Source organism: Caretta caretta, chromosome 1 (genome assembly GCF_965140235.1).
Source record: "Caretta caretta isolate rCarCar2 chromosome 1, rCarCar1.hap1, whole genome shotgun sequence".
NCBI classification, from domain to species: Eukaryota; Metazoa; Chordata; order Testudines; family Cheloniidae; genus Caretta; species Caretta caretta.
Window position 1 is genome coordinate 292,026,444 of NC_134206.1, and position 24,558 is coordinate 292,051,001.

Genomic DNA, 24,558 nt, shown 5'->3' on the forward strand with positions numbered 1-24,558 from the left:
AAAAGAAAAGGAGGACTTGGGACACCTTGTTAGTCTCTAAGGTGTCCCAAGTCCTCCTTTTCTTTTTAAGGAGTTTCCTGAATGCCACCCCCTCCTTCCTTCAGGGGGTGCCGAGAAATGCAACTGCTGGGAACCCTCCAGTTCCCTCCCCTGCTTCCGGGCCGCCCCAGCCTCCTATTTGCCAGCTGGGCTCTGCAGGGTCCAGCGGCCTCTAGCAGAAGCCACCATCACTGCAGCCCATTTCTGTGGGGGAAAGGAAATTCTGCGCACACGTGGTTAATTTCTGCACAATTCCCCCAGGAGGAAACGCTCTGTCCACCCCTGAGGCAGCACAGAGGGAAGGGGCCGGGGTCCCTGAGGCGGCGAGAGCCTGAGCAATCCCCGCAGAGCCCGAGGGACCAGGCTCAGGCTGCCCGCCCCTGCCGCAGGGGAGCCGTGAGAACGCGGGGCCGCGAGCTCCGCCCCGCTCTCTGGGGCACCCACCAGCCGCCCTTCGCCACGCTCAGCGCCCGAGACAACCGCGCCCACACCCCACCGCAGTGCAGGTGCTTTCTACCCGCCCACGTCACCCGGCTTTTCCTGGAGCACGCGCCTTGGCCCTCGCGACTTCCCCTCCCCCCCATGTCACATGCCCAACGAGGGGCGGAGTCCGCGCGGCGACGCCCCGCCCCATCCCGCTCACGTGCCGGGCGAAGGGGCGGGTGCGGGGTGGCCTGGCTCGTCGCGTGCCCGGCGGGAAGCTGGAGGCGGCCGGCGGCGCGGCATGGGCGAGTCGATCCCGCTGGGCGCCCCGGTGCCGCTGGAGCAGGCCGTGCTGGAGACCTTCTTCTCCCACCTGGGCATCTTCTCGTACGACAAGGCCAAGGACAATGTGGAGAAGGAGCGGGAGGCCAACAAGAGCGCGGGAGCCAGCTGGCTCTCCCTGCTGGCCGGGCTGGCGCACCTGGCCGCCGCCGAGAAGGCCTATCACAGCATGACCTTCCTGGGCCAGAAGCTAGGTACCCGCCGGGCTCGGGCCTCGGGGGCCGCCGGGCGCCCACGCTCTGGCGGCCGCCTCCTGCCGCTTGGGGGGGCCCCGCCTGGCAGCGCCCCTGGGGGCCGGGCTTTGGGGGGGGGCCTGCCCAGGGAGGGGACCGGGCCCCAGGGGCGGCCAGCCGTACTGGTGGGGGACAGTGCAGAGGGGCGGTGCCGCTGCTGAATGGGAGCCGGGGCCGGCCTTCAACGTCCGGCCGCCGGACCTGGTGCCCGAGGAGGCAAAGGTCCGCTGCTGCCGCTTGTGGCCACTGACAGCAGCATCCCCGGCGCCGCGTACGGCTCGCAGAGAGGTGGGGCTCGGAGCCCTGGCTGGCCTCGGAATGCGGTCCTGGGGCTGCTGGCGTCAAGCCCTGCAGGGTGCTAACGCCTTCCCTGCTAAGTCACTGCTCAAATCTAGGTACCCCACGTTTCAGGAGCCTGAGTGAAATGAGTGTGGTGGTCTCAGGCTGCTTTCTAGCTGACTGTCCTAATTACAGCCATCCCTTACATCAGTGGATCTCAAACTTTCGTACTGGTGACCCCTTTCACATAGCAAGCCTCTGATAAATTAAAAATACTTTTTTATGTATCTAACACCATTACAAATTCTGGAGGCAGGGTTTGGGGTGGAGGCTGATAGCTCATGACCCCCCCCCCCATGTAATAACCTCATGACCCCCTGTGGGGTCCTGACCCCCAGTTTGAGAACCCCTGATTTACATCCTCCTGTGTAGTCTCAGCAGCAAGGCCAAGGATTGACTGGTTGTTCAGACTGAACAGTTCTGTAACCTGCTAGATGTTGCCCCTTAATGTCTGAGTTGAGCATGCTAGCAGTGCACTGGGGAAAGTTTGCACTACCTCTGACCACATTCAGTGTGTTCTATACAAATACTAGGATTTTGGCCTCCAGAGTTATAGTTTACAGCATTTATATTCATACACACAATATTTGATTATCTAATCCAGCAGTTCTCAAATTCAGGGTCAGGATCCCAAAGAGGGTTGTGACCCCCATTTTAATGGGGTTGCCAAGGCTGGCTTGGACTTCCTGGGGCACAGAGCCAGGGCTAAAGCCAGTGCCCCACCACCCAAGGCCAAAGCCTTAGGGTTTCAGCCCTGCATGTTGGGACTCAGGTTACAGGCCCCTCCCAACCTGGGGCTGAAGCCTTTGGGCTTCAGCTTTGCCTCCCCGCCCAGGTCAGTGGGGCTTGTGTGGGCTTAGGCTTCGGTCCTCCCTATTGGGGTCGTGTAGTAATTTTTGTCAGAAGGGGGTCGCGGTGCAATGAAGTTTGAGAACCCCTGATTTAATCTTCTCCCTCTCCCCGCTGCTTTATATACATATATTTAAAAACAAAACAAAAAAAAACAGTGCTAGATGGTACCTGTTACACCTGTAGGGCCACCCTTGGGTATATGATAGTATGAAGGTAGATGCAAAACATGTGAGTTGATGAATAACTGCTGTGCCTTATACTATCTGGCAACTTAACAATGTGTGTCTTTTGAGACTGGGCAAAATGTGTAAGAATCCCCACAGTTAGGTACTGTGGCCATGGGTCTGGCCAAACTTCTCAGTGCAGTGCCTAAAAGGGGTGGGACAGAGGGTTCATGTCATCTTTGCACTCATGGTCCTAGTGCAAGGGTAGTCAATAGGCAGACTGTGGGTCAAATCTGGACCGCCAGATGCTTTTGAACAGACCCCAAAATCTTTATTTACTTATCATTATTTTTTCTCCTCCTCTGGAGTCTGGACCTTGACTATACCCTGACCAAGAAATTTGGACCTTGACAAAAAATTAATGATTACTCCTGCCCAAGAGGCTAAAGTTAGCAGCCCCGAGGCTGCTCTTTAATTTACACAGGCTGCTAACAGCCCCCCTAAAAGCTGTTACACAGATGGGGGTGGCAGGAACATAAGAAGCTCTAGTCGTAACCCCTTCTGCCCTCTGCTTGGTTATGCTGATTTTATGCCAGCTGTGATTTCCTCTTATGTAGGGGCATTCCAGATGGCCTGTTGAAGGCAGCTGATTTCCCTTTTACATCTAGAAGTGGCACACAGGGCATATTGAAGGCCAAGGATCTGTCCTATAACTCTGTAGGGCACCTGAAACATTTCAGTTCAGTTTATATTTAAGTAGAGACTTTAAACGCTCTCTCTTATAATAGGAATGTAAGCTTCAGGAAGAAAAATTTCTGTCCTCCTGTAAAGCTGTTACTTAAAAAGTGAATTTAGTGCTTGTAGAAAGTACAGAATTGACGGACCCAGAGTCGTCAGTCTTATTTATTCACAAACCAATATTTCATGAACAACAGTGAAAGTTTCTCCATGCTCTGCCATTATTATGCCCCTACCATGAGATGGGGAAACCACTTTTAGGCTTAAGAAGATAGTTAAAATTTCATGCCCATTCAGTTCTCTGCTTGAGACTGCTGACAAGAATGCAAATTAGTGCTGTTGTCAGTGGTGGCTTTTCACTTGGATTCCTGTAACTTTTGATTACCTGAGATGGATTTGATGTGAAAAGAACCTTTTGCAATTACAAATGTCCTAAGTAGTTTTGAGGCACAATCTGGTTTTGGAATTCTTTTCCTAAAATACTGTATTTGAGATACGGGGGATGAGATAATAGGAACATGATTGGGTTAAAGATTTTAATATGAAAACCATGGGTATGGAGTGCTGCAGTTCTGAAGTAAATATACAACTTTGTGCAACTTGCTGCAAATTCTGGTTTGGTGATGATGTATGTAGTAGTCTGATTCTGTCCACTGTCCGTATCCAGGGGAAAGTGCTGTATGATGCTGTTCTAAAATAGTGCAAAAATCATAAGCTCAGTCCTTGGGTTTCACACAACTATCACGTCTTTCACTAAAATGTGGAGTGTTTAAAAACATAACACCAGCTCTGCAAATATTTTAAACTCAAGTTGATGGATATCCATCTTCAACAGCCACCAAAGTAGCCTGGTCCGTTTCTCTAAAAAAGAACGGGATAATGATAACTCTATTAGCCTTGCTGATATTTTTCTTTACAATAAAACAGATTTTAAAGTTCTAGGCTTTGTGGCTGAACGTGCACATGGGCACTCTCTTTAACACTGTTGGTGCGTGAGAGGCATTTTAAAAAAACAATTCTTTTTCGTCCAGAAACTGATCAGTCATATCCTGTGCCACAACTTGGTTACGTAGGTTTGTAATTTCAAATGTAAGCAAGATAACTTGTTACTACTCAGGCTAATATGTCATACCTGCTGACATCAGACACCAGGCTAAATTGACTTTGGATAATCAGGTATCATTTGTTCAAATGGCTTGTTGTGGACTTTGGGGGCCAGCAGAGACGAGAGTTTTCATTTTGTTTCTCTGGTGTTTGAAAAAGTTTCTGTCAAGTTTGCAGTTGCAAAGTATTTGAAAACTTGAGGTCCTGAGTCAAACTGTTTCAATATCAGCATAAAATCTCGTCTTTGAAGCAGTGTTTTTAAAATATATATTCTTTGTTACATGGATTTTCCTTAACATGTTAGCATATCTTTCAGCCTGAAAAATGAAGGGAATTCCATTTTAAGGCTTGCGCTCTGTGAACTTAAAATTCCCAACTTCTGTTCCCAGAATGAATTAGATTGGAACAAAGGTGCTGATCCTGCAATCTGTCCCCTAGGAGTGGACCCCTGCATAGAGATGAAGTGAGCTGTAGCTCACAAAAGCGTATGCTCAAATAAATTTGTTAGTCTCTAAGGTGCCACAAGTACTCCTTTTCCATTGAAGTCAGTGGGGTTCTGCCTGGGCATTGTTTTAGCCCCAGTAGATTCACCTGCAACATGGGGGCATAAATGCTCTGTGAATGTTGAATCTTTTGCCTTCTGTGTTGAGCCTGCTGAGTTTCTGGTGTTTTTGCCTGGTTCAGTGAACTGACATGATTGCAAGCTGCAGATGTAAGTGGAAATAATGCAAATAGTCAGTGAGTAAGGTTTTCTACAGATTTATGGTTGGAATCCTGCCTGTGAAAGAGGAGAGAGAGGTTTGCAGTGTCACTATACATAATGTTACATGACCTGTGGTGGGGTCTGTCCTCATAACGTAATGCAGCATCTTAGAAGCAGCCGGCAAAGGCTGGTTTTTTTCTTTGTTTTTGGTTGCTGTTTTCTTAAAAAAACTGCGCTTTTTTTGCTGCTTAGTTTTTTGCATGTAATACATTATTATGTTGGAAGGATGTTTCTTAGATTGTAAAATTAAAGAGTTTAGGTTGCTTATGCAACCTTATTTTGGCCCCCTTGTACTTTGACAGGCTTTAATTACAAAACCACATACTATATTTTTCACAGGATTTATTCTGCAGTTGTCTATTCTCTACTTCTGCCTTGATTGCAACTTGGGCCCAGATTTAGCACGTTCATGTTCACCTTGTTGCTGTGGTACATTGCTTGAACTGTCAGCAAGAATTTGGCAACAGAAGGGAAATGACAATTTAAAAAAGTTTCTCTCTCTGCTAACCCTGAATGGAATTTCATGGGACAATGAAAAGGTGCTTCCCTAGCCTCAGGACTTGCTGCCTGCCAAATTTCAGTCCTGCTGCAAACAATGAAATTAAGTTTGTTTTTTTTTCAGAAAGGGTCACAAGAATCTTTTATAATGGAGTGTGCATAGCATCCAAAATATTAAGATTATTAGTAAGGCTAAGATTTTGTCACGGATATTTTTCGTAAACCTCAGGGACAGGTCACGGGCAATGCCTGTGACCTGTCCATGACGTTTACTAAAAAATATCCATGATAAAATGAGGAGCCTGGGCAGCCGCGGGTGGGCTGGGAGCTCCAGGGTCCCCCTCTGCTGAACTCTAGGGGTTCCCCTGGGGTGGTGGGGGACCCTGCAGCTCCCAGCAGGGGCTGGCTGAAGTCATGGAATCTAAAGGGACTAAAAATCCCTTCCCCTTTCAACTCTACATTTAATTCCACTAGTTGTCCAGTCACGATAGAATGGATAAGAGTAGATAAGACCTAAATTTATAATGTAAGAATCAAACAGTAAAGGCTTAACAAAATTTTCAGGCTCCCTTTGTTACCTCATAAAGAAGCAAAAAGAGCACAGGCACAGCAATTTTTTCTTTTAGCAGGTCCCTTTTAAAACATTTTAGTTTACTACGAAACAGGTTAAATGTCGTGGGAAGGTAGTTGGTGTGGGCATATGATGACATCCAACAGTACATCAGGGGAGGCTTGTGATTGAATCACAGCTTAGTAGGACAACAGTCTTTTTGCTCTGTTTCACCCCAAGATATCTCTTGGGCCCTAGCATCCTGTCATTCCTACATAGCACATTTTCTTTCTGCTCCATTCATGCGGGTAGCTGCCCTTTGTTGCAGGATGGAGTTATGAAGCAATGACACCTCTGCAGCAGATCCATGCATATGTTTAATAATACAGGTGGCCTTCAGTGTAGATTATTAATCACAGCTAGTGAAATGGTGCCTTCATGCGGTCCGTTCCTGGCATCTAATGAAGTATCTTTACATTTTTTCTGTGTTGGTTCTTTTAAATCCCAAGTGGTGTCAAGTAGCTGTTGAGAAAATACGAGCCCACATTCCCCTTGTTCTCAATTTAAGATGTTGTACTTGTTTGCGTTTTGTCTTGTTATGGAATAACCTGCCATGCAGTCCTCTGAAGTATGTGGGTATTGTTTTCCTCTGGGATTTTGATTTGCAGTTGGGTTGTTTGGGGAGTTGAAAAACCTTTGGTAAACACATAATTGTATGGTTCACATTTAAGTTCTGTCTTACAAATTTTAAATGTTTTGTGTTTTAAAGAGCATTGTCACATTAAAAGGTCTAGTGTTATTAATAGTATCATACATTATTAAAATTGCATCATGACTCATGTGTGTCTAGTGTCCGGAGGAAGGAGTGTTTCCAGGTCACAACTGATAAATTCTCACCTAGCCTTCCTAACATATTTATATTGTGACTTTCCTGAAAATTGGAGATGGGTGGGAGGGAGGCAGGCAGAGAGGAAAGTCTTATACCCAGTCCCTTGTTGAAAAATGAATTGCAACAAGCATGAATTATGCCAGTCACTGAACAAAATTACGTGTAGTGCCTATGCAAATGCTTATTCCCAGTGTACTTATCTGAGAGGTATTCTGTGAGTGGAAAAATACCGCAGTGAAGTGTCTTAATGTAGACATTTAGGAGCACCTAGCTGAAAGGAAGCATGGATGTTCACCATTTTCCAGTATTGTTATCTATCTTTGCCATCGCTGGGTTTTGGTAATACATTCGTATTTATCTGAACAGGTGGTCAGTCATTCTTCAGCCGAAAGGACTCCATCCGAACCATCTATACATCTCTGCACAATGAGCTGAAGAAGGTGGTGGCGACAGGTCGCAATGCACTAGGAGGAACAGCTCCTCACTTGGAAGAGCTGCTTTCTCACCTGTCTGAACAGCTCTGTTTTTTTGTTCAGGCTCGGATGGAAATTGCTGACTTCTATGAAAAAATGTTCACCCTCAGCACCCAAAAGTTCATTAACTCTGAGGAACTGGTAAACATTTTGGAATCCATCCTAAAGAAATACAGCTCAAGGTGAGTTCCTGTTTGTTAGCATTAAATACTCAGATGTGTCATGATGTTCTCTGCAGTACTGTAAATAAGGATGAGGCCTAAGCAAGTCTTCTCCAGCAGGTATAATAATTTTGCTGTCCTATGCTTTTGTTAAGCAGCACAGTCCTCCACCTGAGTTCATGCATTAAACAAATGTGACATGAGTAACACAGCATTTCTCCAGTACTCAAAACATGACCCTTCTTGCAAGAAAATACTAAGATAGTTTAGCTCATCATGGTCACAGAATTGTCTTCTCAATCATTTCCTGCACTTGGCAAATAGGAAGAGTTGTGTTAATTATAGGCAGAGAAGGGAGTTTTGCAGCAGCAGGGTTTCATGTGGAAAATTTATGTTAAATTCAAAGTGGACCTAAGTGTATGAGGATGAACATGGAATTAGTGTAGAAATAAAATACAAATAGTTGCATCTGAGCAGTTTTGTTTTCACACTGGATAATGTGCCCATCACCTAGTCTCCAGAAGCATATGTAGAGATTAAAATAATGTGTAGTTTATCTACAGGTAAATTAAAATCTCACTCCAGGATATATTTCTTTATGAATACCATTGTTGCCTCTCTGGAAAGGCTTTACACTATACCCTGAAGTAAATCAACTTGAGATTTATTGAACCAACAGGACAGCAAGTGCCGGAGTTTCAGTATGCCATCTAGTTGCAAACTGTAGATGATCAAATTTATGAACGATAGCAGGAGCTCCCAACCTGATCGCAGCTGACACAAAGGTCCATACAAAGAGAGGCTGTTTCTTAGTTATCTAAAATATAGATGCCGTTCCACTAATAGTGATTTTGAAATGTACTGTGGGATAAAATTGAAAAGAGGATGACTTAATATATAGAATAAAACAATGATAATTGTTTTAAAATGGTCAGCTGTTGTAGACAGTCTTTGAAAGCTAACGAAAAATGTTCAGTTTACTTTCTCTTTTAGTTAACAATCACATTATCAGCAGAAATACATTTGAGGGGTTCCTATGTATGGAAGCTAAACTAGATTTTAAACCTACACATGCTTTAGGAAGAATCAACATAATTTTCAGTGCTGCTTTAAAACATTCCAAATCTAGGCACTCCAGTTTAATAATTTACCATTTCAAAGTAATTTCTGCAGACTCAGCTCTTGTTGGCTACCAGTGCAAGTGGTTAGGTAAAAAGGACACTAATAACATAGTGTAAGAAACATAGGCAGAATCACTTTGGAACTGCTAGAAGCTTAGAACATTAAAGGCACTTAAACAATGCACTTTAAAAATTGCATGTTTCAGAAACTTTTCCCTCTTAATGCAAAAATCATTATCTAAGATGGGAGAAAAAGATCTGTTTCCATTTGGTTTATGCTGTATGCTTGACAGCACTTGTGTAGCCTGTTTCACAAGTCAGTGGAAGAGCAAAACATGCTAAGAAATGTAAAATGACCAAAATTGGCAAAGAGATTATGGGTAATACCTGGAAACTTCAAACTTTTTAAAATAGATTTCGTGTCCCTGTCACTAGTCTTATAACTTTTTAATGTATTTTTTCATCCTTTGTGTTCTTTAGATTTGAGATGGCTGCCAGAGATGATAGCTCTAATCCTGCTCTGGATTAGATGGCTCCCTCTATGACAGATGAATCCGAAAGTGACATAGAGCCAGCATAGTGACTTCTATGCCAAAAGGGGATGTAGCTAGGGCTTCCTTCAACTCTGGTGTTCCTCAGTTGCCAGAACAGTCTCTGCAGGCTACTGCCAGCAAGTGTAGACTAGAGCAGTTTGCACCTGATCAGTCCCTATCATATATTAGAGCAATGTGAAATCTCAGAATCGGGGGAGTGTAATAAAGCCACCTTTGTGCCATCTCTTCTCCTTGTCCCCTTCCTGGGAGTATGTGAATGTTCTTCATCTGCATCTCAAAATCTGGGCCGTTATTAGTAACTTGATTCGTAGATTTTTAAGGCCAGATAGGACCACTGTGATCATCTCCTCTGACCTCTCTGTCCTTCCTTCCTTCATTTTATTTACTTGGAAAATTTAAATATGTATATGGATATAAAAAATGGAGCAAGGTATCATGCTGTCTGGAGTGGCTCATGACTATGAGTGCCAACCTCTGGGCAAACTGTCAAGAAGCAGGGCAAAGACCCCAAACTGGTTGTATGTTCTGCAATTAGATTTCACCAACCCAGTAACAAGTGTGAACTCCTGAAGCACTATAACATTCTTACCATGGATCAGAGTAACAGCCGTGTTAGTCTGTATTCGCAAAAAGAAAAGGAGGACTTGTGGCACCTTAGAGACTAACCAATTTATTTGAGCATGAGCTTTCGTGAGCTACAGCTCACTTCATCGGATGCATTGTAGCTCACGAAAGCTTATGCTCAAATAAATTGGTTAGTCTCAAAGGTGCCACAAGTACTCCTTTTCTTACCATGGAGTCTCAGACAATCCCCTGGGGCATTCCAGTCTCTCTTGCTACCCAGGCAAGCTGGGTTTAGTGGTAGTTGGTTGCTATACACCAAAGATCAGAAAAGACTCAGATTGTTTCGCAAAAAGAAAAGGAGTACTTGTGGCACCTTAGAGACTAACCAATTTATTTGAGCATGAGCTTTCGTGAGCTACAGCTCACTTCATCAGATGCATACTGTGGAAACTGCAGCAGACTTTATATACACACAGAGAATATGAAACAATACCTCCTCCCACCCCACTGTCCTGCTGGTAATAGCTTATCTAAAGTGATCAACAGGTGGGCCATTTCCAGCACAAATCCAGGTTTTCTCACCCTCCGCCCCCCCCACACAAATTCACTCTCCTGCTGGTGCTAGCCCATCCAAAGTGACAACTCTTTACATAATCAAGTCGGGCTATTTCCTGCATAAATCCAGGTTTTCTCACATCCCCCCCACCCCCATACACACACAAACTCACTCTCCTGCTGGTAATAGCTCATCTAAACTGACCACTCTCCAAGTTTAAATCCAAGTTAAACCAGAACATCGGGGGGGGGGGGGGGTAGGAAAAAACAAGAGGAAACAGGCTACCTTGCATAATGACTTAGCCACTCCCAGTCTCTATTTAAGCCTAAATTAATAGTATCCAATTTGCAAATGAATTCCAATTCAGCAGTTTCTCGCTGGAGTCTGGATTTGAAGTTTTTTTGTTTTAAGATAGCGACCTTCATGTCTGTGATTGCGTGACCAGAGAGATTGAAGTGTTCTCCGACTGGTTTATGAATGTTATAATTCTTGACATCTGATTTGTGTCCATTTATTCTTTTACGTAGAGACTGTCCAGTTTGACCAATGTACATGGCAGAGGGGCATTGCTGGCACATGATGGCATATATCACATTGGTGGATGTGCAGGTGAACGAGCCTCTGATAGTGTGGCTGATGTTATTAGGCCCTGTGATGGTGTCCCCTGAATAGATATGTGGGCACAATTGGCAACGGGCTTTGTTGCAAGGATAAGTTCCTGGGTTAGTGGTTCTGTTGTGTGGTATGTGGTTGTTGGTGAGTATTTGCTTCAGGTTGCGGGGCTGTCTGTAGGCAAGGACTGGCCTGTCTCCCAAGACTTGTGAGAGTGTTGGGTCATCCTTTAGGATAGGTTGTAGATCCTTAATAATGCGTTGGAGGGGTTTTAGTTGGGGGCTGAAGGTGACCGCTAGTGGCGTTCTGTTATTTTCTTTGTTAGGCCTGTCCTGTAGTAGGTAACTTCTGGGAACTCTTCTGGCTCTATCAATCTGTTTCTTTACTTCTGCAGGTGGGAGAGACCAGTCACTTACCCCAGGTCAGTTTGTACCTTAGATCTCACTCCAAATACCATGCTTGAAGCCAATTCTATCATAAACTGTTTAAGGATTTATTAACTAAGAAAAGAAATAAGGGAGTTATTACAAGGTTAAAGTGGCCGAGCATATATACACAAATGAATTAGTCTATGGTTCCAAAAGGTGACAGAGTTGTAGTAATCGGTCAGCTCGGAATGTCTTTTAGAGCTAAGCCAGGATTCCTCCTTCTGTTTTTTAGCTCCAGCCCTGTGAGAGTCCAAACAGCAAAACAGAGATGAAAAATATTATCAGCTGCTTTGATTTTCTTCTTCCAGAATTCAAGCTAAGGGGATGAGCCCTTTTGCAGATAGCCTCTTTGTGGCTGCTAGGGGGCAATTAACAAAATCTTTGTATTGTGATGTCCCTCAATGGCCCATTTAGTTTTGATAGGCCTTCTTGCTAGGCAAGAGTAGATCCCTCCTGGCTGGGTTCACAGTTTCAGAGCAAAAAGTTAAATATTACTTTGTATGTGACATCTAGGTGTTGTAAGCAGTTCACGGTTCTTAATACACAGGCTGACTTCCCTGCTCAGTCTGGGACCAGTCTCCCCAGTTCAGTCTTCCAAACATTCTTGTTGACTTCAGAGTAGGTGGGGGAGGAGAGAGGTGATATCATCGCCCCTCATTTTAAAACAGTAACTCCTTGCTTAACATAGTTATGATCCTGAAAAATGCTACTTTAAGTGAAACAAAGTTAAGCGAATCCAATTTCCCTATAAGAATTAATGTAAATTGGGGGGGTTAGGTTCCAGGGAAAGAATTTTTGCCAGACAAAAGACATTATATACATATACAGTGTAAGTTTTTTAAATTTTAAACAATTTAATACTGTACGCACAAATGATGAGTGTGAAGCTTGGTTGATGCAGGGGCGTAGTGGGGTCAGGGCACGGGGCTTGCCCTTCTCTGTGCACCCGGTGCTCTTGTCATGGAGCGGGGTCGGGGCGCAAGGGCTTGTCCCTCTCTGCCTGCTTGGCATCCCAGCGTCGGGGGCTTGCCTGCTCCCCATCTGGAATGCTGGGCGAGTGGAATGGGGCAAGCCAAACAACCTTATAGCGGAACATTGTGCGACTTTAAATGAGTATGTTCTGTAATAGATCAGCAACCTAATAACAAAACAATGTTAACCAGGATGACTTTAAGTGAGGAGTTACTGTACTCTCTTCCTGGTGCTGGAAAGATCGTTGCTGTGTCACAGGGGTTAGACAGCTCCCATCATGTCTGTGCTCTCTCAGGAGTCTCTGGGAGGGATCCACTGGGAGAGTAGATTCTTCTTAATGGGCCATGAATACATGGCTGGCTAGTACTGATGTAAATCTGTTTTGGGGGTGTTAGTTGCTCCTTTGTTGCCATAGAAAAGCTAGCTTGTGGGCATCTCCCAAACACACACATTGCAATAACTAACATATAGCTAACTTCACATACAATGGTAATACGTACAATTGAACAGGATAGTAATGTTCAACAGACTTTTCATGATACCTTACAAGCCATACTTAGTGTAAAACCTATATAACAGTGATAAATATGTGGGTACAAGGTATTATTTTGAGGTACAGTGTCAGTGTTCTACTAGAATATTGTAAAAATCGTGTCCATTTTATGCAATGCTATGCTTCCTCAAGACATTTCTGTGTTATGAGACTTACTTAAAGCAGATGTTCTTGGTATATACCTGTTCATTTATTCTGCAGTCAGCATACTTTCAAGCTTTTAGTCGAGGTTGATGTGTATTTTTGGATTAAAACCATTTAACATATCCTGCTGTGTAGTGAGACATGAAAATATCGCTATGAGGCATGAAGCAAAGTGGGAGTTGGGAGCTGCATATCATAATGTTAATCCACAAGACTTGGCAGAACTGCATTTACATGAATATTTTAGCTGCTTTTAATGATGAATACCCTTCATCGGTCAGTATCGCTATAATAAGTGTGTTCAAACGCTTGATGGTTTAAGTATAGCACATTTTGGGACTATTTAGAAGAAATAGGGTTTCAGAAGAATGAATTCGCTTAATAGACAGCATCGAAATAACATTGTCCTAACAGACAGCAGATCAGTGAAAATAAATACATAATGCTGTGTACGTGGTAGAATATTCTTATTAATCAGCACGCTCATTTTCTCAGAGAACTGTTCTAATAGACCTGTGGCTCCCCACCATCTGAAATAGCCAGTAAACCCTGGATCTTTGTTGCAGTAGAAAGCCAAAATGTGTGTTAATATAAAGCGTTAATGTTGGTTAAATTGTCTAATTTATCTTCGGGGCAATGTTCATCATGTGATCTGCCAGATTTCTTTCAAAATAACTCTTCTCTTCCTGCTCCCCCATCACCCCCCCCCCCAAAAAAAAAAGAAAGCTAGAAAGGTTGTATTAATGCCGCACAACCAACTGCTGATGGCTACTTTTAACACTGTTCTATAATCTGTCAGACTCCGTTCTCAGGTTTTTGTCTCACTGTCAATGTTCGTATGCACCAGAGAAATGAGTTATACTGGTTCCTGTTTCCCTTAGATACCTGCCAAAAAAATGGGGTGGGGGGAAATGTGCTTTTTTGCTGTTTTAAGATGACTTACATGAGGCCTGGTCATCTGAAATCTACCTTTTAATTTCTTTTCCCTTAAAAATATAAGGAAAATTACATCTTGTCTGTCCTGTTTTTGCTTAGTGGCCCATAAAAACTAATTGGGAGCATTCTCAGCCCTTACTTGAAGGAGTCAGCATGTTATACCTTGTTCAGGAAAAACAGGATAGACAAGTTCTGAATTAATCGTGTCAGAAGAAAATTAAGAACCCAAACCAAACAGACTTTTATGTATCAAACAGGAGCAAACAAGGGGGACACACCCATGTCCCCCTTTTGTTAGTTGTTATAACAGGGAGAGAGAAATGAGTTCTCTCTCACTTTCATTAGATAGAACTAAATTTATTTTTTATTTTAGAAAGCATACAAACACTTATGCTTCAGGATATAAACTAACCACTTATTTTGAGAGGTTAGGAAAAAACTTTCCATGTGGGTGGTTTTTTTCAATAATTTCCAATTAGGGATTTCTTGCAACTTCCTCTGAAGTATCTGGTACTGGCTACCATCAGAGAGAGAATATCACACCAGTGAGGCCACTGGTCTGATCCAGTAAAACAATTTCTGTGTGACAGCACAACACCTTTTATATGATATGGTACAGTATATTAGATCTTATATGCAATTTCCATCTTGATTCAAAACCAAGATCACATTACTGTATCAGTGAAGATACAGTGGTGTACTCTGCTAGTATCACTTGCTGCCTTAGCAAAAAGAAAAGGAGTACTTGTGGCACCTTAGAGACTAACCAATTTATTTGAGCATAAGCTTTCGTGAGCTACAGCTCACTCTAAGGTGCCACAAGTACTCCTTTTCTTTTTGCGAATACAGACTAACACGGCTGTTACTCTGAAACTTGCTGCCTTAGTAACAGCCGTGCTAGTCTGTATTCACAAAAAGAAAAGGAGTACTTGTGGCACCTTAGAGACTAACCAATTTATTTGAGCATAAGCTTTCGTGAGCTACAGCTCACTTCATCGGATGCATACTGTGGAAAGCCACAGTATGCATCCGATGAAGTGAGCTGTAGCTCACGAAAGCTTATGCTCAAATAAATTGGTTAGTCTCTAAGGTGCCACAAGTACTCCTTTTCTTTTTGCTGCCTTAGGACTCTTGCAGCACCATCAGTGGTCATGATGGATTGGGAAATTCCATCAGAACAACTGATGCATACCATCTTGGATAGATAGACTCCTGATGAGAAACTTCCTGTGGTAATTTGAGATTTGCTTTTGAATAGGACAATTGCCTGTAAACATTGTACCTATTCAAAATGAGGATTTAAGTGCTCAGTTTGGAGGAGATATCTGCTTAGGAGAAAATCCAGTGATGGCTGGAATTCTTTTGCAGTGCCTGTAGGACCAGTCACAGATTTTGCACATATGGCTATAATGTTTTTGAAGGGATATTCTATAATACATGAGTTTCCCCTTCTAGCTAAAGTAAGTTCCAAACATACATGTTTGTTACTTGACTGGAAACTGAGTTTCTGTACATGTCACACACGCAAGAGCGTGGAGCTGCTCTGCTTCCTCTAAATAAGAGGCATATTAAAAGTTCAAGTTAAATTAAGAAAAGGGAGATGAAGAAATTCTCTAATTTCCTGTGTCCCATCTCACCCAGGCCTGCTCTGACATGGCAGGATCCCTATTGTGCATAAAACACATAATGGCACTGTCAAGGTTCCTCCCCCACTCTGAACTCTAGGGTACAGATGTGGGGACCTGCATGAAAACCTCCTAAGCTTACTTTTACCAGCTTAGGTTAAAACTTCCCCAAGGTACAAATTAATTTTATCTTTTGTCCTTGGAATAACCACTGCCACCACCAAACTCTAACTGGGTTTACTGGGAAACGTAGTTTGGACACGTCTTTCCCCCCAAAATCCTCCCAACCCTTGCACCCCCACTTTCTGGGAAAGGTTTGGTAAAAATCCTCACTAATTTGCATAGGTGACCACAGACCCAAACCCTTGGATCTGAGAACAATGAAAAAGCATTCAGTTTTCTTACAAGAAGACTTTTAATAGAAATAGAAGTAAATAGGAGTAAAGGAATCACCCTTGTAAAATCAGGATGGTAGGTACCTTACAGGGTAATTAGATTCAAAACAGAAAAGGAGTACTTGTGGCACCTTAGAGACTAACCAATTTATTTGAGCATGAGCTTTCGTGAGCTACAGCTCACTTCATCGGATGCATACCGTGGAAACTGCAGAAGACATTATATACACACAGAGACCATGAAACAATACCCCCTCCCACCCCACTGTCCTGCTGGTAATAGCTTATCTAAAGTGATCATCAAGTTGGGCCATTTCCAGCACAAATCCAGGTTTTATCACTCTCCCCCCCCCCCCCCCCCACAAACTCACTCTCCTGCTGGTAATAGCCCATCCAAAGTGACCACTCTCTTCACAATGTGTATGATAATCAAGGTGGGCCATTTCCTGCACAAATCCAGGTTCTCTCACCCCCTCACCCCTCTCCAAAAACCACACACACAAACTCACTCTCCTGCTGGTAATAGCTTATCCAAAGTGACCACTCTCCCTACAATGTGCATGATAATCAAGGTGGGCCATTTTCAGCACAAATAGAATCCCTCTAGGCAAAACCTTAAGTTACAAAAAAGACACACAGACAGAAATAGTCATTCTGTTCAGCACAATTCTTTTCTCAGCCATTTAAAGAAATCATAATCTAACGCATACCTAGCTAGATTACTTACTAAAAGTTCTAAGACTCCATTCCTGTTCTATCCCGGCAAAGCAGCATACCAACAGAGAGACACAGACCCTTTGTTTCTCTCCCTCCTCCCAGCTTTTGAAAGTATCTTGTCTCCTCATTGGTCATTTTGGTCAGGTGCTAGCGAGGTTATCTTTAGCTTCTTAACCCTTTACAGGTGAGAGGATTTTTCCTCTGGCCAGGAGGGATTTTAAAGGGGTTTACCCTTCCCTTTATATTTATGACAGGCACTCAGACGTAAGAGCTGGGGTTTTTTGTGTGGTTCTCCCCCCCCCCCCTTCAACTTCTGTTGTACAAGTGAAGGGATGATCTTGTCCTCAATTTTCTGGTGTCTGATGGATTCAGCTATGATAGCAGCTCCAGTGTGATGTTGGCCAGACCTCCATCAGATCTTGCCCCTCAGCTGTTGTGATTTAAAGTTTGAGAGCAGGTTTGGCAGCAGATACAATTACGGTTTTATTTACCAATTCTCCCTATTCAGCCCCTGCTGCTCCCATTTCATTATGAGGAAACAAGGGACTATGAGGAAACCTAGTTGGACAATGATCGTTCAATTTTGGGTGTGTTAGTTGCTTTGATAAAGATGTCTGGTAACTGGTCCATAACCATCAAAAAGTGTCTTACTGCCAGTAGTTACGTAATATTAAAATAACTAGCAGGGTTTTTTTTAAAATTCAGTATTCTAGTGATTGGAAAGGGAGGTGGCATTGGTTTTGGAACTTATTGCGTTGGAACTTATCAAATTCTTTCTTTTATCAGGTATGAAGAGATGCTACATTTTTAATTTAAAATATTTATGCAAAAACAATGTTAAAAGTAATGCTTTTTAAATTAATTCTTCTGCCAACACTTTGACTTTCAATGATGCTTTGCCGGCAAGTTGGTGTACTAGTGAATATAACACTTTTGTTGTCATGTGCAACATCCATCACACTTTTAAAAATGTTTTGTTTTCTAGATTTCACCATCCAATCCTCAGTCCTCTTGAAAGCAGCTTCCAGCTGGAAGTGGATGTGCTTGCACATCTTTTAAAGGCTCAGGCTCAGATCTCAGAGTGGAAGTTCCTCCCATCCCTAGTGAACTTGCACAGCGCTCACACAAAGCTGCAGACGTGGGGACAAATTTTTGAGAAACAGCGGGAGACCAAGAAACATCTGTTTGGAGGGCAGTCTCAGAAGGCTGTACAACCACCACACCTTTTCCTCTGGTTGCTGAAACTCAAAAACATTCTCCTTGCCAAGTTTAGCTTTTACTTTCATGAGGCCCTCAGTCGACAAACAACTGCATCCGAAATGAAAACATTAACTGCTAAAACTAACCCTGATTATTTTGGGAAAATTTCCAGCTTCATCAGGAAATATGACGCTGTTAATGTTTCTCTTATCTTTGACAACCGTGGGTCAGAGAGCTTCCAGGGACATGGCTACCATCATCCCCACTCTTACAGGGAAGCCCCAAAGGGGGTGGATCAATACCCAGCTGTGGTCTCTCTGCCCAGTGACAGGCCTGTAATGCACTGGCCCAATGTAATCATGATTATGACTGACAGAACCTCTGACCTCAACAGTTTGGACAAGGTTGTTCACTTCTATGATGACAAAGTCCAAAGCACATACTTTCTGACACGCCCTGAACCTCATTTTACCATTGTAGTTATTTTTGAGGCTAAGAAATCAGAGAGGGACTCACATTTCATCTCTTTTCTAAATGAAATCTCACATTCCCTCAAGAACTCCAAAGCTTTTGCAGGCCTAAAGCCGGGATCCAAAGGATAAAATAAATACTGAGTTACAGATTGCAAGGCCATACATTAGACTGGAAAAAATAAATATAGCTTTCAAGGAGTACATTAATTCACAATTCTCAGAGTTTGTTTAAAAAGGAACCATTATTTTAATATTTGTGAATGCTTTTTTAGCTAAAGAAAACTAAAGCTAAATTTTATTTGAATAAAAATATAGAAAGAATTTTCTAGGCTGTACACATGGGGATGACTTAGCTGTGGTGCACCAAAATGGCCCAGGTAGCTTTTTTTGCATGGTGCTGTATTGATAGTATGAATTAATATTTTTCAGTCCATGACATTTTGTCCTTAACTAAGTGGAATGTGTGCACTTTATATTATGCTGATCACTGACTATAACTTATGCAGAATGTATTGAAAACATGGTTAGAATGATTAAGTTGTCTTTTCAGAACACACTGCTGTTTTACTAACCATCAGGAACTATAATGGAATCTTGTTTCTTAACAATGATACTCATTGGGAATTATTGGAAACTTGCAGATCTTCAAGCAAACAACTGCAATAAAGTTAATACGTCATAAAATGTGCTCTTATTTTGGTAACTAGTATGTCACTGTACAAAAACTTGAAAAATAAGTCTTAGTAATGAGACATTTCTTTGACACTCACTTTTAAATCCCCACTAAAGTAGGGAGAGATTGCACTCTATGCTTGTGCTGCAGCTTTGACTTTTTTGCTTCTATATCGTGTAGAATTATGGATAATCTGCACACTTTATAGTTCACAATATTGGCAATGTCCACATGATTATAACGTATAAAGTTAATTGGTAATGTCAAAACTACAGGATACTGTGTTTTAAATTTCTGCTTATGGAATGAAATTGAAGATAGTAGCTTCAATTTGTGCCGATACTTTGTGCTAGCAGGTAGTTTGAAATAATCTTGTGGAAAAATAACAAAGCCCTTATATTTCCTTCGTCTATTTGCCTTTCTGATGACAATGTAATAGTGAAATCCAAACCAAAAACTAAAAAAGTCATGAATTTACCCTCTTACAATTAGAATAAAGCTGTACTATTGGTTTTCATAGCTATTTTTTCTTTAGTACAACTTCAGTTTTGCTTTCTGTTCAGATATCATTACTAACATTTTTGAATAACTTTCCAGTTAAGATAAAAGCCATATTCATAGATACTAAGGTCAGAAGGGACCATTATGATCATCTAGTCCGACCTGCACAATGCAGGCCACAGAATCTCACCCACCCACTCCTGCAAAAAACCTCTTACCTATGTCTGAGCTATTGAAGTTGTCAAATCGTGGTTTAAAGACTTCAAGGAGCAGAGAATCCTCCAGCAAGTGACCCATGCCCCATGCTACAGAGGAAGGTGAAATCTGTTTTAGTACTAGGATCTAAGGACTTCTGCCACACTTGCAGTGCAGTTATGGAGTTTTGAAATGTCTCCCTCCCACTTTACTTTTTTTTAAGTTTAAAAAAACACAGTTCCCCTCTCAACTTTTTAAAGTCATTGTGCTAGACGAGTGCTCTCTATTTCCTGTCCAATTATTATTTTTAAAAAATCATTTCTGTACTTGTGGCTGCCTTATAATGGGTGATTCTATCTCTTGTATGATCAGTACCTTACTCCACAAGCACTTTCACTGGAAATCAAGTGGGACTAATCATGGAGTAAAGTGTGAGGTGAGTAAGGTTGAACCTTAATGGATGCACGTCATAGATGGTAAGCAGGTGTAATAAGCACATCATCAGGTTTACTTTATATGTAAAGTAGGTCATTTAAGCCAAAATTTTGATTGTCCTGTTCCATTAAGTCTTGCACAATTCCAACCTCATATGGCAAGCATAGTGAAAGCAACTACAGAAAATCTAAAGAGCATATGAAGTTTTTCATTTTTTCTTTGGAAGGATAGAGCACTTACCTTTCCCCCTTGATGCATATATAATTTTTCTTAGCTTCCATGGCAGTTGAATTCATATATTGAGGAAAAAAATATACAGTGTGATTTGCTTCCCTATAAAATGTTAAATAGAGCCGTCCAAACTTCATTAGAATTATATCCAAATGCCATGCTTCTATTGTAAATGCTTCAACATATTGCCCATCTAGCTGAGAAAGTTTTTATTCTATCTACACTAGTCCTAAATTAGCAATGGTAACACAGGTTAGGGTTGGAAAGACTTGCCACTGGAAAGTGCTAGAATGTGAAAATACACAAGGTGGGACATGGCAGCACCTAACTTTGCTATGTTACAGTTTCCAGATCACACTGTCTTTTAACAGGGTGGAATTTGCTCTTGCTTCAGGGACCCAGGCTCTTGAACTTAAGGGTATTTAGGCTCCTAATTTCCATTGAAACCAATAGGAGTTAGGTTCCTCAGTACTTTTGAGAATCTGGGCTCCAGGGTGGAGATGGTGTCTGTGTTTTTCCTCTTTTAGACGGACCATTTTAACAACCCAACCCCACCTTCTCCGTCCCCCCCATCCCAAAACAAACAACTGTAATCAATGAATGCTCCAGCCCTGTCTCTTTAGCCTGAATATGAGCAAAGGTGCAGTCATCAGTATTGGCCTCATCCTTCATTAGTGTAAGGAGTTGTTGCACAAACCATTTCTGCCACTTTTGCCCCTGATAGCAACTGGGGCTTTGGTGGAGGGGTGTGGGTGTACATACCTTCTGTGCTGGTGTTCGGGAGGCAGAGAGCAGCGTTCTGAGCACAGAGGTCATGGAGAGAATGGCAAGGGACAGACCTGCTGTTCATAGGAGCAGAGCAGCAGGTGCCAGCAGAATTGCCGAGCTTGACTAGCGAGTGCACCTGTGCTCTTCTCCCTGCAAGGCTCTCTGTTCAGCAGCACCTGTGGAGGAGTAGTGGGATCTGCTGCATTCACCAGCTCACCCTCTGCTGGCTCTGAGGGAAGCTAAAGGCTCTCTGAGGCTTTCCTGTGCTGTAGAAAGTCCCTTAGAGTCACATTGCTGCTTCCCATCTGTATTCATGGTGGCTTATTGGGAGGGTGAGCAGCTATAGGAGCAGCATGATGCCCAGCGAAGGCTTCAGGTAAGAGCTGCTGCAGATTTAGCTGGAGCAAGAGGGGCAGGGTGGAGTTGAGTGGGGCTGGTGTGTTGGCTGCTGTGAGGAGCATAGGTGTTTGCCAGAGGAGGAGTGGGGTAAATTTGTGGGGCCTTGCTGAGGAGAGTGAGGAAGAATTGTATGTGGTCTGGGAGGTCAAGCTGGGGGGGACATTGGATATGTGGGTTGGAGGGGAGGCGGGATTGGATAGGGCCTGTAAGTAGAAATTGTGTAGAGCAGTGTTTCCCAAACTTGGGATGCTGCTTCTTCAGGGAAAGCCCCTGGCAGGCCGGGACAGTTTGTTTACCTGCCGCGTCCGCAGGTTCGGCTGATCGTGCCTCCCACTGGCCACGGTTCGCTGCTTCAGGCCAATGGGGGCTGTGAGAAGCGGCATATGCCAAGGGACGTACCGGTCACTGCTTCCCGCAGCCCCCATTGGCCTGAAGCAGCAAACCGCAGCCAGTGGGAGCCGCCATCGGCTGAACTTGTGGACGTGGCAGGTAAACAAACCAGCCCGGCCGGCCAGGGGCTTTCCCTGAACAAGCGGTGTCCCAAGTTTGGGAAACACTGGTGTAGAGCTTTGAGAGAAGCATTGTATGGTTGTGGTATCAGGGATTCAAAGAAAATTAGAAGCTGGGGGATGTCTGGGGGAGGGATGGGTTGGCTTGGGGTGGATTCCTGCTGTCTAAGGGAAGGAATTTCTGTCCAGGGTGTTGAGACTATAGTGGTGCTACAAATTATGAATAAACTAAAAAAACAGTATGTACGTTTTAAGTGTTAAAATGTTAACTGGTACATAACATACTTACTCATTCACAGCAGCCGTTTAGCTTCTGCGAGTAAATGAACACATGTTTTCTAGAGCAGTGTATGATATGCTGATGCACATGAACAGCAGGATGTGCAAACAAACTTCCATTGCATGGACACTTGTGTCATACAGGCTGCTATGCTGGAGAAGTAAATCTGGAAGATGGATTTCTGTGTCAAATTTCTTCAGTGTTATAGTAAAACAGAACAACAATAATGATTTTTAATAGAAACACAGTGAAATAATATATACTGTAGATGAAATATATCCCTATCAGTGTAGCATAGTTGTTTGGTTTCATAAATGTAATCAGTGCTCAGGGGGACAGGAAAATAGAAACTATAGTATTGGAGCAAAATTTCAAATGTCTGTGGATTACTAACAACACCCCTCCTTTCCCCTCCCCGCCACTTCTAACAGGAGAAAATCTTTTAAAATGATGGTGTTGGATATAGTTTCTTCCAAATAATGCTGAATTCCTGCACATAAATGTAATTCAACACTACAGTACTTTAGTGAAGTCTAATTCTGAACTTAGCATTGGACCCTTCCCTGTTTTAATACACTAAACCAGAGCCCCAGCTCTGAACTGCCCTGAATTTTGGAGTTCCAATTTTGCAGTATTTGGCACGTAATGCTTAATTGTTGGCACATAGAGAACTTTTCACTGTGCTATGCAAGCTTTAGGTTTGGATTCTGCAAGGAGAACTGTATAGGCAGACACTTGTGGGGCTCTGTTTGAGTGCCAGCATCTGCCTGTAGGGTTGTCATTGTAGATCAAGGCCTTAAATTAGTAGAATGGGGAGAGCAGAGACTTTTTAGGCCCGAGGGTTAGGAGATGACTGGAGACTTCTGCAGACAAGGAGTTGAGGCAGTGGTGTACAAGAGCAACGTGATCGAGTTGGTGGTTTGTTTTTTTTTTTGTTTTTTTTACAAAAGAAAAAATGAACATTTATTACAGTGGAGCCCCCGGCCCTGGGGGGAGCATTGCACACATGCTCGCCCCCCATGGGCATTGGTACCCCTGGGCAGCACCCAAGGGGGCACTGGAGAGTCCATGGAGGAATCTGCCCTGGGCCAGGAGCTGTCATACAAGACAGATGGAAGGGGGGCAAGACTGCTGGCCACCCAGTGCCATGTCCCTCAGGGCAGGCAGGGGCCGAGTCTGCCTGGTGTGTGATAGCAGGCAGATCTATAGACCAAAGAATTGTGGGAGAAAAGTTATATCTAAAAGCAATTTTTTGGGTGGGAATGTATTAATTAAAAGTCCCAAAATGTGCTAGGCCCCATACAGACACTAATTAGGCATGGTTCCAGTTTTGAAGAGCTTACATGCTAAGTGACATATCATACAAATTCTATCACCCCTTTGTGTAATATGTACTGTTGGGTTGTCAATAAAAAGCTGCACTATCAAAATAAACTCCCAAATATGGAGTAGGTAGGGTGAGACAACAGACATAGTAACAGGTGTGGTTACTTGGCAAAATGTGTGCAGGGTTGACTTTAATATTGAAAATGGGAGACTTTGGGCACATCACATCACATCCCATCCCACCTGCCACCCATTCCTCTTGACTTCCCCAAATTAAGTATATAAGTTTTTAAAGTGCTAACGTACTTGTACAGACTATTTCATTACATAGAAAGTGTAAATGTACTTATGGAAACAGTTAGAACCAACACTTCTGGCCATATTTAAAAGATTAAAACAGGTATCGAGGCATTGATCTACTCAGTACCCACTCAAGTCACTTAGAATAACAACCTAAAAGCTTTTCACATTCCAAACTCCATACCCCAGTCACTTACTTGAGTCAACAAGGATTTTGGTAGAATTGTTAATTTAAACTAGTCGGCTGGGGTGGTGGATTTGACTGCAAAAAGTATTCTCAGTTCTCTTACATATTTAATACTTATGTTGTATAAGGTTTTTATCTACAGTGTTTTTTTCCTTAAATAAAATATCTGTCCTACTCCTCTCCGTGCTATGAAAACAGAGCAATGTGAGAGTTGAAACTGGTGAGATGCTTTATGTTGTGCTCTAGGGAGTTTTTAATATGAGCACAACACTCCTGCTATTCAAACTGTAATGTTAACAAAAAAACCCCAACAACCCCCATACCCTATCAGAAAGC

General features: G+C 43.0%; 1 protein-coding gene across 1 annotated transcript; it reads left to right on the forward strand.

Annotated features, from left to right (window-relative positions):
- Positions 1–678: 678 nt before the first annotated feature.
- Positions 679–19,102, forward strand: KICS2 (KICSTOR subunit 2). Its single transcript, XM_048835926.2, has 3 exons — positions 679–998; positions 7,301–7,589; positions 17,731–19,102. Exons 1-3 carry the CDS (start codon positions 764–766, stop codon positions 18,545–18,547), a joined length of 1,341 nt encoding a protein of 446 aa, XP_048691883.1. The 5' UTR covers positions 679–763; the 3' UTR covers positions 18,548–19,102.
- Positions 19,103–24,558: the final 5,456 nt, after the last annotated feature.

Coding starts and splice junctions, on each gene's coding strand:
- KICS2 (XM_048835926.2), top strand. CDS start 764: ATGGGCGAGTCGATCCCGCTGGGCGCCCCGGTGCCGCTGGAGCAGGCC. Junction 999..7,300: donor CTTCCTGGGCCAGAAGCTAG/GTACCCGCCGGG, acceptor TTATCTGAACAG/GTGGTCAGTCATTCTTCAGC. Junction 7,590..17,730: donor CTAAAGAAATACAGCTCAAG/GTGAGTTCCTGT, acceptor TTTGTTTTCTAG/ATTTCACCATCCAATCCTCA.